The sequence below is a fragment of the Henckelia pumila genome, unplaced genomic scaffold, assembly GCF_033568475.1.
Source record: "Henckelia pumila isolate YLH828 unplaced genomic scaffold, ASM3356847v2 CTG_461:::fragment_3, whole genome shotgun sequence".
NCBI classification, from domain to species: domain Eukaryota; kingdom Viridiplantae; phylum Streptophyta; class Magnoliopsida; order Lamiales; family Gesneriaceae; genus Henckelia; species Henckelia pumila.
The window spans coordinates 12,436,624-12,450,972 of record NW_027331831.1 but is presented as its reverse complement, the minus strand read 5'-3'; the positions used below and the strand labels follow the sequence as shown (position 1 = coordinate 12,450,972).

The following is a 14,349-nucleotide window of genomic DNA, read 5'->3' as shown; positions in this document are numbered from 1 at the left end:
TAGTTCTTTTTTCGATATGGCGCCGATGTGAAAGTAATGCAATTCTAATGTGGAGCTGACATGTACAGTGCCACGTAAGCATTTTCGAATAAAAAAGACCGAAATTGTCAAAAATCAGAACATGTAGGACTAAAACTAAAATATGAAAATATAGAAGACTAAAATCGCAAAGTGACAAACATACAGGACCAAAATTGTAGTTTTTCCTATTCTGAATGTTAATAATCAGATAGTTATTTTTAATATTGAACACTTTATGAAATATCACATCAAACATCCTCTCACACATCTTTTCGAATCTCAAGAAATGTATTGCATTAAATGTTTCAACGATGTTCAAATGAGCATCTTGTTATATTCATGATGTGTCCGAAACGTACATCTAAATATAAAAATATATATATTCTCTATTATTGGCTACTCTAGCTTATTTTGTGAGGTTTCCATACATATAATCAATAGTAGTGAACCATTTACATCGGACATGTGCACGCTATCCTTTGTTTTACTGCCTTCAATAATTTAAAATAGTACATAATAATTTATACATCGATGGAATAATTCGTCGAATAACAAAGTTGTACGAAAATTATTTAAGATATATTTATTAGCAGTCAATGCATCCATCCAGGCAGCATGCCATTTCCATTATGATCTGTGGACTGCGGCACAATATGGTTGTTTGCTGCTTCTATGGAGTTGAATCTGCGACAGATAATTTTTTAGAAAATTATTTCAATTTAATCAACAAATTAATAAATGTTAGATCCATGCTTATTATTATTTATGAGTTTGAGCTATTAAAATGCATGCATATTTCCGTCAAAAAAAAAAATGCATGCATATTGGTCGCTTAAAAACTCATAAATTGGATTTTAATTTTGTGTGTGTGAAATCAATTTTTATTCATAATTACCTTTTATCATTCAAAAATTGATAAAATTCTTCTACTCATGATCTCTTGGTAAAAGAATTCAACTAAAATACACACGAGCTGCGAGCAGATAGTCATGAAGTAGTTTAAAGTGTCGACCCGAACTTGAATCTTTTACATTTGGCAAAAGGGCTCTTTTTACTCCAAAAATCGCGAGGCAAAAAGACTATAAGATAAAGTGTTTCTATTTCTAGTATTCGTACGTAAAACTAAATATGTGTTTTTATTTATGCTATTAATATCATCACTTGTTATATAGTGGCCGCATAGACATTTCTTCCATTAGGGGAGAGAGATATAATTAAGTAAGAACACAGATGAAAGCGAATAAAATTATCTATCATTTCCCGATGTAATTAAAAACAGGGGGATTTACAATTTTGGACCTTTAGTCATATATATTTCAGTTTTAGTTTGGTATCTTGTTTTTTCAATTCTGTCCTAGCTTCGATGTGCAAGGTGCTAATATGTCGTTGATGTAGCACTAACATGACGTTGACGTGTGTAATGACACGCAACACTTTCGTGAAAAAATTATTAAAATTAGCAAAAATGGAGGCTTGCACATGTGTGTTCTTCTACACTGCTACCAACCAATTAAAATATATAATCCATCGATCTTATGTAGAAATATCACCATACCCGATTCGCATTTCTGTGTTTCCTTCAAATCTGTGATGTACCAGAGATTGTCCGGATGAACTACTCCCTTCAAGCTGCCACAATATATAACTTGCGTAACGAAATAACACAGAGGACTAAAAAAACAAAGGCATGCACAAACAAGATGACGACTATTGCAATTCTCGATCCAAGACTAATTAAACATGAAGTATTATGATGTTTTGTAACCTCTAATAGTTCATCACGCTGGGACTTTATTGACAATGGAGATGGATAGTACCTTAGCCCTTAAAGCATTGTTAACCTTTAATAGGTTTATCTCCTGTAATCAAACAGTAAAAACATCAATTAGATGGACACAAATTACGTACGCTGAAAGCCAAAAAAATAAATATATATATAATATAATATGAATATAGTTTTACTTGTAATTATGCTAATGCATGCATACCTGTTGTTGAAGATCAGATATCTGAACAAGCATATCTTGAATCTGCAAAATGCTCAAACCATCAAGCCATCAAATATATATAAACCAGAAAATGAATTTTAGGTGTAAATTAGCAATTCATTTTCGGTTTTCTGCGAATTATTTTTTCTTTCAAACACAAAATCCTATCCAACGTCGCAACCAAAAAAAATTGGACGTTTGTTTGATCACCGGTCCTTTTGTACGTGTTCCTACACACATTTCATTGTCTAACATCTCTAGACGATGAAAAATTTTTATCCGAGAGCATAAAATTTTATTTTCGAAAATAGCATATATATCCCGTGTACATATACAACAGTACAAAATTTCCGTAGAACGTAACTGTGTTAGAAGTACCTTTTTGGACCTTATTTGCTTCAAAGAATTGTCTAATGAATTCTCAAGATGATCAAGCTCCTCTATGCTCAGAGGGATCAAGTCCTGCCCAAGAATATGCCTGTGAAAAATGTAAACAACATGTAATTATCGCGTGTTCATTAATGGCATTACGAATTATTGAATTGAAATTATGTACGCTTTAGATATTGGCTAACGAGCTAGTGTGGTGTGGAAACGAAATACCATCCAACATCCAATTTCAACTCGATCTATGCTAGCTATGTACTATGAGTTTACAAGAAAATTCAATAGTCTATGATCCGATTAATGTGATCCGTTATACAAATTCCATCATATAATTTTTTTTATCATGTTTTCGTTTTTGGTCCTATATATAAAAGCGTTAAAGCTTGGTTTTAGTCTCTGATTTATTTCTCACCCATTTCACTTTAGTCATTTTTCACTTTCAAATACTGAAAAAATTACATGTTTTGTCACGTAAATTACATTTTTTTACTTTTTGGTTTTGTTTGTGATAAATTTGTTTTTTTAACTCTGTAACTTGTAATTTTTTCATTTTCAAATCTTTCTTAACACGAGTCCATTGTTTCCGGCCATTGGAAATTGCTTATGTGGTGGCCGCAGATGCTCATATCATGAACTTTTGAAGGGACGCGTAATATTAAAAAAAAATCATGAAACTTATGCAAGTTTCTTTCAAATTCCATGTCAGCATCCGTGACCACCCAAATTTCCGCCAAACATGATGGTCGATGGAATCCGGTTAAAAGAGACCAAAAAAGAAAAAAATCATGCAAGTTACAAGACGAAAAAAATGCATATTCGTCATTAAGATGATCAAAAATAAAAATTACAGAGCTAAAAATACAGACAAACCGAAAATTAAACAAATTAATAAACTAAAAAATGTAATTGTTACTTCAAATAAACTACCTTTGAGATTGTTGTAGACTCTCAACGCTTGCCTTCAGCTTTAAATACTCCTCGTAGTCATTTTGCTGCAATAACAAGAACAACAACAACAACAACAATAATAATAATAATAATAATAATAATAATAAATAAATAAATAAATACATGTAAACAATACACGTAGTGCGCCATACTGCCCTAGACCTGGCCAAGGGCCGGTTTTGACCCGGGCCCGACCCGGAACCGGCCCGTGGTCAACGGACCGGTTAACCGGGTCAACGAGCCGGACCCAAAACCGAGACCGGACCCGCAAATGTCCGGTCCGGTCCCGATTTTTGCTTTGGAAAACCGGCAACCCGACGGGTCCAACCCGCCGGGTTGGACACGTGGCGCCTCCGTGGGCGCCCAGATGATCCAACGGCCACTAGCAAGTGGCCGTTAGAGATCTCAATGGCCACGATTTCGTGGCCGTTATAACCCGACCGACCCGGAAATTATTATTTTTAAAAAAAAAAATATCAAGTTTCAATTATTGGTTTATTGTCAATTGTTGATTTATTTTCATATTTATACAATTACAAATGTCCAGAGCGAGATCAAGTCGTAGGGGTGACAAAGGAAAAGGAAAGGAAAAGAGCATCATACCACCCGAGGTCGAGTATACTCAATTCAATGTCGATGGTTTTGATCTTGAATATTCCGATGATGAAATTCAAGAAATTCGACAAGAGGCGCAACAAAGACAACAAGTTGAACAACCACCACCACGTCATCATGCAAGTCAAGAAAGTATGAACGATCCGGTGGCCTCTCAAAGACAAACTCGAGCGGTGCCTCGCCCGACATCCGATATCTTCACCAAACATTTCGACAAGGTGACGCTTCCCTCCGGTGATTTGCAAGCCAAATGCAAATATTGTTCAAAATGTTACAAATTTAAACAAGGAGGTGGTTATGGAACTTTGACGCGGCATATCGAGAAAAATCATCCGGTGGAAATTGGGATTGATCGTGCTCAAACTCAAATTCCGGCATTCTCTTCTCAATCGGGTAATGAATCTCAACTATTTAAATATAACGAAGCTAGATTTAGAGAAGAAACGTCTAAATTTTGTGCGGTTGAACAACTTTCTTTTAGTTTTAGCGATAAATTATCTTTTGAAAATTGTCTTTCTACAAGTGCAAATCCTTCTATTAGACGCATTCCAAGAAATAGTCTCAAACGCACAATGAAAAAGTTAGTTGTCGATCAAAAGAAAGAATTAATTAAGGAATTTTATAATTTGAATAATAAAGTTTCTTTGTGTTCCGATATTTGGAGTGATCATTGGCAAAGTTGTTCATATATGGGTATTACATATCATTGGATTGATAATAATTGGAACATTGAAAAAAGATTGCTTGCATATAGATGTTTCAACGAATCACACACGGCACAAAATATTTCTCAACTTATATTTGTTATTTTAAAAGAATATGGTTTAACTACTAAAGTTTTTTCAATATCTTTTGCTAATGCTAGTGCAAATACTTCTAGCATTAGTGAGCTTATTGAAATATGTAAACCATCACTAGGTGGCAAATTTTTTCATATTAGATGCACATGTCATATTTTAAATTTGTGTGTTCAAGATGGGCTAAAAATTTTAGGCCCACATATTCAACCAATTAGGAACGTTATTCATTATTTATGGACGCACCCCCAAGTTATGAAGCAATGGGAAAAATTTTGTAGAGTAAATGGTATGAAGCCTAAGCGGTTTGTACGAGACATTCCAACTCATTGGAATTCAACATATAAATTCACTACAAGAAAAAAGACCTACAGTGACACTTTCTTAATGACATTTTTTAAAAAGTGTCATTATATATATACATATAATGACATTAATTAAAAATAAGAAATTTAATAAAATAAAAATCCTATTAAGTATATTATCATGACATTTTTACAAAGTGTCACTAAAAATATGGCCCTTTTCACGCCTAATAATTTTTTTTTTCTCTTTTTCAAAAAAAAAATCATTTTTTCTACCCCTCCCTCCCGATCCCGCGCCTAAAATCCCCAAAATTTTTATGGAGCGCCCTAATATTTTCCGCCGCTAGCTCCAACAATTCCATTCTGTCAATTGGAATCCCATCTTCCCTTGACCCTCCCCACACCCGAATCTTCACTCATCATCGGCTCTTGCACCATCTGTCAGCAGCACCGCCAACCTCAGCATCTGCCCCCGCCGAGGTTCTTATTTCTTCTCCCTTCTCTCGCAATCTGGTCCGGGTCGCAAGTTTTTTGCTCTATGTTCGAGTGTTTTATTGTTGATTTATTTGATTTATGGTGGTAAAAACGTTTCGATTTTGACAAAGCACAATTTTTTTCGAGCTGGACTTGAGTTTTTCAGCACCGTGCCATTCAACCATCTTGCTTGGGTATGTTCTTGATTTTGTTTGGTCATGGTGAAGTGTTAAAGTTGATTACAGTACCTTTTCATTTATTTACAAGGCTGCCAAGTACGGTTTTATTGGTGCTATGTTTTCAAACTCGAACTAATTTTATCAAGAACCGCACTGCCCTAGTTCGACTCGATTCAATCCGATCAAGTAGTCAAAACCCATAATGTACCGATTGTTTAGAGTACGATTATAAGTGGTTGTATGCGCAAAACAAATTTCAATTTGAGGAAAATGTGAATATGTTCTTGATTTTGTTTAGTTTAATTAAGTGTTAAAGTCGTTTCCAGTACCTTTTCATTTCTTTAGAAGGATGCCAAGTAAGTTTTTGTTGGTGCTATTTTCTTCAAAGTCTGATTAATTTTATCAAGAACTGCTCTGCCCTAGTTTGACTTGATTTCATCCAATGCGATCAAGTAGACCAGACCCATAACTCTACTGATTGTTTGGAGTATTTTTTTTAAGCGAATGTATGCACCAAAAAAATTTCAATTTGAGGAAAAACTGAAACTTAGATTTTATACAAAAAAATTTGATTTTTTTTTGTTTTCAACTGAAGGATAAAACTAATAACTTTCCATAACTGTAAAATGAAGTCTTGGGTCCTAGGGAGTTTTGAGTCTCACTAACATAGTTAGAACTTCGAAGCGATGAGTTTGATTCAGCTTCTTGAGTAATGTTAATGAAAGACTTTGTTCCTCCATTAGTCTTGCTACGGTTCTTTAATTTGTAGTATGTTATTTTTTTTATTTTTTCTCAATGTCTTTTTTGAGGATAAAAGGGATGAATACCTCTGGTTTTGAATTGACTGCCATTTTTTCTGGTTCTTTTCAGTTGCTGGAGCAAAGCATGTTGTTCTGGAAATTATGTCCCATTTTATTGAATTTGGTTTCTGTAAAATTATGTAAGTTTCCTCAGTCCATAGCTGATATCATTCTGCCTCTTACGTGTCCATTCTAATTTGGTGTGGTACTTTCTCATGCAAGACACTACAAAATGAGTTCGATAAATTTATTTTCAAATCTTCAAAAAAATACATGTGGGTTAGGGCATGAATAGAGTTTATGGTTTTTTTATTACATATAGGACAACCAAAATGTCATTTGCTTACGACTGGATGGTGCCTTTTTGTTGGTGGAAAGCGATTGTTAACAGGAGACTCGATCTCGTTCATTAGGTAAGATTGCCTATTTCTTAAATAGTGATGACTTTTTTGCTCAATACATTTTAAGTGAACATATTAGTTGCTACTGTGTATACCAAATAGAGCATGAGATAAAACATATTTAATTAGTTACTACGAAACCAAGTGGTGTTTTGGCTTGGGCAATCAATTCAAATTAATTTTAGTCATTTTTAGATATGCACCAAACCAAAAAAATTTCAGGAAAAAGTTTGGTACCAACACCATGCACAAACCTGACAATTTTGTGTTATTTAAACGATTATATGATTCCACATTTCTATTGGATACTCGATTATTTCAATTTGGTTATTATCTATTTTATTTAAAAAAAATATTAAAGTTAGTATACACATATAATTTCTGACACTTGAACATTTTGAGAAAACCAGATTTTTTTATTTTACAAATTTCTTATGCTTTACTTCAAAGAAAAATGTTGTTGTAACATTCATGATTAGAGTTACAGGTAATTTTCTAAAAGGATGAAAAGAAACAGCTTCTCTTGGGTATAAGACGGGCTAACCGACAACAAACCAACTTATCGTCATCTGTTTTATCGAGTGATAACATGTATATCGGAATTCTAGCTGCAGCAGCCCATGCTACTACAAACAATAGCCCTTTCACCGTATTTTACAACCCCAGGTCAGTGACTAGTCGTTACATATTTCTGTAAAGATTTTTTTGATGGAGTGTTTTGACTTGTTTACTTGATATATCACTTTTTCATTTTCATGCAGAGCTTGTTCATCAGAATTTTTCATCCCTATAGCGAAGTACTAGAGATCAGTTTGCAGTAATCAAATATCTCTTGGTATGCGCTTCCGCATGATATTTGAAACTGAAGAATATGGGACAAGAAGGTGGTGGTTAATGTGTTTTATTTAAAATTGTTTTGTGTCCTTAAATTTATTTTAAAAAAATTTAACTCAATAAGCATATCATATCCACTGCCAATCAATTAACTAGCAGTCAATCAATATTTGTTTTCAATTTGTTGGGAACATACTGATTACTTTGACCTTTATTCCTTGTGATTCATTCCTAGTACCATATTTGTTTTCATCAAATCCTTTCTTTTGCATTTTCATGTATATTGGATGTTCTGTCTCGATAAAAAGTCTATTTGATTTGACGAAAATTGTGGCAAAAGAAGTTGTTCAATGCATGGATGCTAATACTGAAGTAAGGAGACAGATGTTGGGACCAGATTGGTGTGAAATAAAAGTTTTAGTTGTCCTAGAACAAGAAGAGAGTTTCATTAGGTCATATGATCTTTTACAAAAGTTTGGAGATGCGATTAGAGGAAATGTTGTTTGGCCTTATCATCTGGTATGATATTCGAATTTTCAGTTAATTATTTATTGTATATACTCGTCATGTTATTGTCTTTTTAAAACAATATCAATTGTATTTGCAGTTGAAAGTTAATGAAAAAGACTTTTACTAGTTGCATTTGGATAAATGATAGGTTGTCAATTTCTCATTTGGTACGATATTCATTAGTTTGAATTTAAATTTTTTTATTTATGTGAATATTTTATACATTATATTTAACAAATATATGAATTTTTTTTTTATAGGTGACAAGATTATTGGATTGTGTTTAAGATGAGATGGTTGAAGACGCACTACAAGTTTGCTGATGTTTTTCTTTATGAGACTTAGTTTTTTTATTTGTTCTTAAACTAAATAGTTTAGATACATTTGTTGTTGTATAGATATTTTTTGATGTGATAAAATTTGTCATTAGTATCGCACATTATTGATTAATGCAAGATGAATGTCATTTGATTTTTATTTTAAAAATTTTATTTATATTTATGTTAATTTGTTATATGCGTGAATTATATAATGAAAATTTTGAAATTTGACGACATTATAGTGTATGAAAATTCTTTATGTCACAATAGCATATAAAATCATGTATATAAAAATGTCATAGTAAAACTCATATGATGACATTTCAAAAGTCATTATAAATAACTATGAATGACTAAATTTAATGTCTTTATAGGTAAGTATAATTGACATTTATAAGTGTCACCATAAATTACATAATGTGGCATTTTAAATTGACTTTATAAGCTATATATAGTGACATTTTTTATTGTCACTATAAGTAAAATACATGATACTTGTAAATGTCCTTATTAATGATTTTAAAGGACACATAAACTTGTCATTATTATCATTATAACAGGACAAATATAAGTGTCGTTAAAACATGGGTTTTTCTGACATTGCATATTGTCATTATATTATTATTTTTGTGACACCTATGGAGTTGACATTAATACCATCTAATGACATTACATAATATCACCAAGGCTAAGACGACATTAGAATATAGGACATCTTTTGAAGATGTCACTAAAACTTTAATGTCACCAAAAGTGGAATATAATGACATTTATGAATGTCATTATAGCCTTTTTTTCTTGTAGTGATTGTTATTATCCTCTTTTGAGTATAAAGATTTATTATGTACATTTTTTCATCAATTTGTTCAAGCTCGTGATATTTATTTGTTTTCAAATCAATGGACCATATGCACTAGTATTTGTGAAATTTTAAAAGTTTTTAATGATGCTAGTGACCAATTATCCGGTGTTTATTATCCTACTTTACATTTAGTTTTAACACATTGTTGCAACATTGCTTGCATTTTTCATGAACATGTTCAATCTAATGATAGTGTTTTATCCCAATGTATTCTAGTCATGAAAGCAAAATGGGAAAAATATTTTTTACTCATTCCTGAAATTTTTTTATGTGCTTTTGTTTTAGATCCTAGACTTAAATTAGATGGCTTAAGCTACAGGTTAACATTATATTATGAATCTTTGGAGCCTATTACAGAAAAGATTCCTACTATCTCATTGATTTTGTTTAATATTAAAAGTCATTTATTTGATATTTATAATTAATATAACATCAAATATGGTGCACAAATTGTTTCACATGAAACACAATCCACTGCAATTAGTAATGTTATTTCTAAACTTACTAAAGCACAACTTTTATTAAGAGAACGGACGAAACGTCCACGAGAATCCTCAAGTTTCAGTCAGGAACTTGAGAATATTTTACCACTACTTTTGATTTTAGTGATACAGATGAGGAAAACTTCGATATTTTGAGAAGGTGGTCGCAAAAAATACAAATATATCCAATTTTGTCTATAATGGCAAAAGAAATTCTAACTTGTCCAGTTTCAACAGTTGCAATAGAGCAAGCATTTAGTATTGGAGAAAATACATTGGACGAGAGACGTTCTAGCTTAAGGCCGGAAAATTTGGAAGCCCAATGTTTGCTCAATGATTGGTCAAAAGCCGCTACTCGAACCCAACATATTCAAAGTGATGAAGAAAACCAAGATGATACCGAAGGAACATCCGAAACTACGACGGGAGGAAATGCGAGTGAAGTAGAATAAAATATAATAGATTTGTAATATAAGATGTTGAAATTCTAATATATTGTTTATTTAATAAATGTAATAGATTTTTATTGTGGAGATATGAAATATTTGATTGAGTTTATTTAAAGAATATGTCTTATAAAAAAATTGTTTAAAAATTAAAAAAAAATTTGAAGTTGCACATTGCCCCTTCGAATTTAATTCGAAGGTGCAGTGCCCCAGCTCTGAAAAAGCAGCGCTGGAGCGCAGCCCCTTCGAATTAAATTCGAAGGGGCAGAGCCCCAGCACTTCAAAATCAGCGCTGGGGCGCTGCATATTTTTTTTTAATAAAAAATGCACGGGTTGGCCCGGACCCGGACCGGAACCGCCGGTTCACCAACCCGGACCAGAACCGGCCATGGGCGGGCCGGTTAAGGGTTGGTTAAATACCAACCCGGACCCGATGGGTCCGACCTGGACCCGGACCCGGACCCGGCCCGTGGCCAGGTCTATACTGCCCCATAAAGTTTTGGTACGTAACTTCTCTCGCATGTGAATTTAAAAAAACACAAAAATTTATTTCGTGAGACAGATCTTTTAATTAAGTAATATATCCATAAAAAGTATTATTTTTTATTGTAAATATAAGTATAATTGATCCGTCTCACGGATAACTATCTCACAAAAGACATATTTTTGAAAAAATTACCCATACATTTTTAAATGCATGTAAATATATATTTCCTTAATTTATTTTTGGGAAAATAATTTTTTTGCATTAACTTGTTCATGTTTTAGTTTTGGTCCATTAACTTTTTCGATGTGGGTTTTGTTACACTAACTTTTCATTTTCTGTGATTTTTGGTCCAACTGCATATGTGTCAACTTCTGATTGGTCCAAAATGATGATGTGGACCAATCAAAAGCTGACACGTATGTAGTTGGACCAAAAATCATAGAAAATGAAAAGTTAGAGTACCAAAACCCACATCAAAAAAGTTAATGGACCAAAACCAAAACATGGAGAAGTTAATGGATCAAAAAAAGTATTTTCCCTTTATTTTTTATAATATACAAGTAATATATATATAGTTATTTTTCTATCTATAAACTTTCCCCTGTCAAATAAACTCAGCCGATGATATGAAGGAATGGGATATCGAACTATAACTATCCCCTTTAGATAGTGTTTGGAAGTTTCTAGGAAGTACAATTCTCAGCTTTTTCTTCAAAAAATTTTACAAAATTTTAAAATTTTGTAAAGAAAAAACTGAATAGTGCTTCCGAGAAGCTCTCTCAAATACTATCTTAGTTTTAGATTAACGATTCTTCATATATTCCATCGTCGAAATCGAAAATTCCGAACGAGGGAAAAAGTATAAAATCAAAAAATTATACTTAATACGTAGTAAAAAAAAACTCATATTCATTTGGTCTCTAACATTTCATAGTACAAGTCCATAAATTCATGATTGCATTATTACCTGCACATTAATGGGAGATTGTTGTGCAGCAGGCGGAGTATAGCTGCTTCTATAATATCTATCCAGCGTGTGGAGCATGCTACATTATTTAAGGAATCAAAATTAACCATATATAAATTTCACCACATTATGTATATCACAAAAACTCTTGTGTGGCAGTTTCACGGGTAAATTTTGTAAAACATATTTTTTAATTGGTCCAAATTAAAATTATTATTACATTGAATTTCACAAAATTACTTTTCGGCACGAGACCTAAAAGAAAAGATATTTCTGACTCAGGTCTCACCAAAACTTTAGACAGTGAACAATAAAAATAAAACAAATTAAAATCACAAAAAGAAACGCAGATCAACAAAGCATATTATATATAGCTAGTATGATTACAAACAAAAACAAATTTCGATTCCTATATATCATTAAATATTGTTCCAAAGTTTTCCCAACTCCGACAAATATATATTCACCATTAATTCATGCATATATATGTATATATAAAGACAAGAATTTGATTCTTCATAGATAAAATTAATTGTAGGATTTAAAATGATCGAAACCAAGTTATGAATCTCAAAGAAAAATCGAAGAGAATATAATTGAGCAGAGAAAACAAACCTAGAACTGCTGCAGAATTCATAAAGTTTCCCTTTACTGGAGAAAATGAGAAGAGCAACCTCAGCATCGCATAAAATGGAGAGTTCATAAGCTTTCTTTAGAAGCCCATTTCTCCGCTTCGAAAACGTCACGTCTCGGCTGATCTTGTTATCAATTCTCTTCAATTCCACCTTCCCTCTACCCATTTTTTTTAACTATAATATGTGTGTGTTTTTGTTTTATATATGCATATACTTTAATTTGAAGAATCTTTTGATTGAGATGTTGAAATCTTTGAAAAATTCTAAACCAAACTAGAGAGGAACAGGTCTCTATTGCTTTTATTTTGTGAGGGCATCTACTTCTGCTTTTTAGGGTAGGGAATGCTTTTATTTTGTGAGGGCCGGTGTTAGGTTTCTTCAAGTGTAGAATGTAGATGTATATTTTGGGGAACATTCCCATTTCGGTCCTGTATTGACGCACGAAACCTTGTTACCCCGAAGAAAGTTGTTCACGTGCTCAGTCAATTAGAGTAAGCAACAGCTTTAAGAAAACCAAGTGCTCTTCGCGTATCCAATCCAGTAAAATTAGGGTTGTCACCTGCGTCACGAATTAATGAGGTTAGACGCGCCGGGATGACTGGCGAAAACCCTCCGACACTCAAGTAAGCGATTTACTGAAAATATGTATTCACAAAAACTAAAGAGCTTTTAATGCATAAGTTTATCTATTGCTTACTCTAATTGACTGAGCACGCGGAAAACCTTCTTCTGGGTAACAAGGTTTCGTACAACATCATGTATATTTATTTGTTTCTCAAATTTTAATCTTCTTCCGTTATCTCTTTTTTTTTTGCAATATGATTATTTTTTTGGATGTATGTACCGTTGTTGTGACAACGATGCGATGCTGAGGTGGCGCTGAAGTTGTAGTACCACATTAGTGATAGCGTGCTACATATGAAAAATTACTAAAATTGACTAAAAAATTAAATATAAGAGTAAGACATAAATTTGATGACATTAATTAATGATCGAATTTAAAAATAATTTGCAGCAAATTAATTTATTCTCAACTTGTTTGTTCACTAACTCTTATCGACAATGGAAGAACGAGATTTCCTAGTTTACTAAATATAGATATAAATTCTTTTTTTTTTTGAGTAAATATATAATTGATTCTTATTAGAGTTGTCAAACGGGCCAACCCATGGCAAGGCGTGCCGCCCACCAAAAACCCACTTTTTAACGGGTTGATGGCGGACCGACCCACCATCCTGGCGGGCTGAAAATCCTCAATCCAACCCAACCCAAGTTGGGTTGCGGGTTAGGCGGGCTGGCCCGCGGGTTGACTCATGACAAATAAAAATAAATAAATAAATATTATAATTAATTATAAATATCATTTCATAAATAAATATTAATAGAAACATATTAATAAAAAATTTAATTATTGATTTCATGTGTATAAATTTTATATAAAGTAATTAATACAAAAACAATTCACAACTTTTATTAAAAAAATACATATATCACAATAAAAATAAAAATAAATTATTAATTTTTCAGGCCCGCGGGCCAACCTGCGCAAGTCGCAGGCCTAGGCGGGTTGGCCCATCTAGGCCCACCTCTTGTTGGGTTGAAAAAATTTCAACCCAACCCACTTAAATTGTGTGGCGGGCCGAGCCAAGCCGACCCGAAGGGCCTTACCCAAGCCGACCCGGAGGGCCTTACCCAAATTGACGGCTCTAATTCTTACACACGTCTATAATTAAAAACTGAAATTTGATTACATTAATGATCAAAAGGTTAATTAATTTGCCTATAATTAATTTATTGAATATTAATATACTTATGATTCCTTTTTTTAGTAAATATAATTATTGATTCTTACATACATGTGTGATGTGTATATAGTTGCACATGCAATGAT

General features: G+C 32.7%; 1 protein-coding gene across 1 annotated transcript; it reads right to left on the bottom strand.

The window, feature by feature from the left end:
• Window positions 1-437: 437 nt before the first annotated feature.
• LOC140871826 (MADS-box protein 04g005320-like) lies at window positions 438-12,786 on the bottom strand. Its single transcript, XM_073274557.1, has 8 exons — window positions 12,439-12,786; window positions 11,824-11,902; window positions 3,324-3,388; window positions 2,388-2,487; window positions 2,010-2,051; window positions 1,839-1,880; window positions 1,577-1,650; window positions 438-705 (listed from the first exon to the last, which is right to left on the bottom strand). The coding sequence occupies exons 1-8, from the start codon at window positions 12,621-12,623 to the stop codon at window positions 615-617; spliced, it is 678 nt and encodes a 225-aa protein (XP_073130658.1). The 5' UTR covers window positions 12,624-12,786; the 3' UTR covers window positions 438-614.
• Between the last annotated feature and the right edge of the window lie 1,563 nt (window positions 12,787-14,349).

Coding starts and splice junctions, on each gene's coding strand:
- LOC140871826 (XM_073274557.1), bottom strand. CDS start 12,623: ATGGGTAGAGGGAAGGTGGAATTGAAGAGAATTGATAACAAGATCAGC. Junction 11,903..12,438: donor GAATTCTGCAGCAGTTCTAG/GTTTGTTTTCTC, acceptor TAAATAATGTAG/CATGCTCCACACGCTGGATA. Junction 2,488..3,323: donor AGTCTACAACAATCTCAAAG/GTAGTTTATTTG, acceptor CATTTTTCACAG/GCATATTCTTGGGCAGGACT.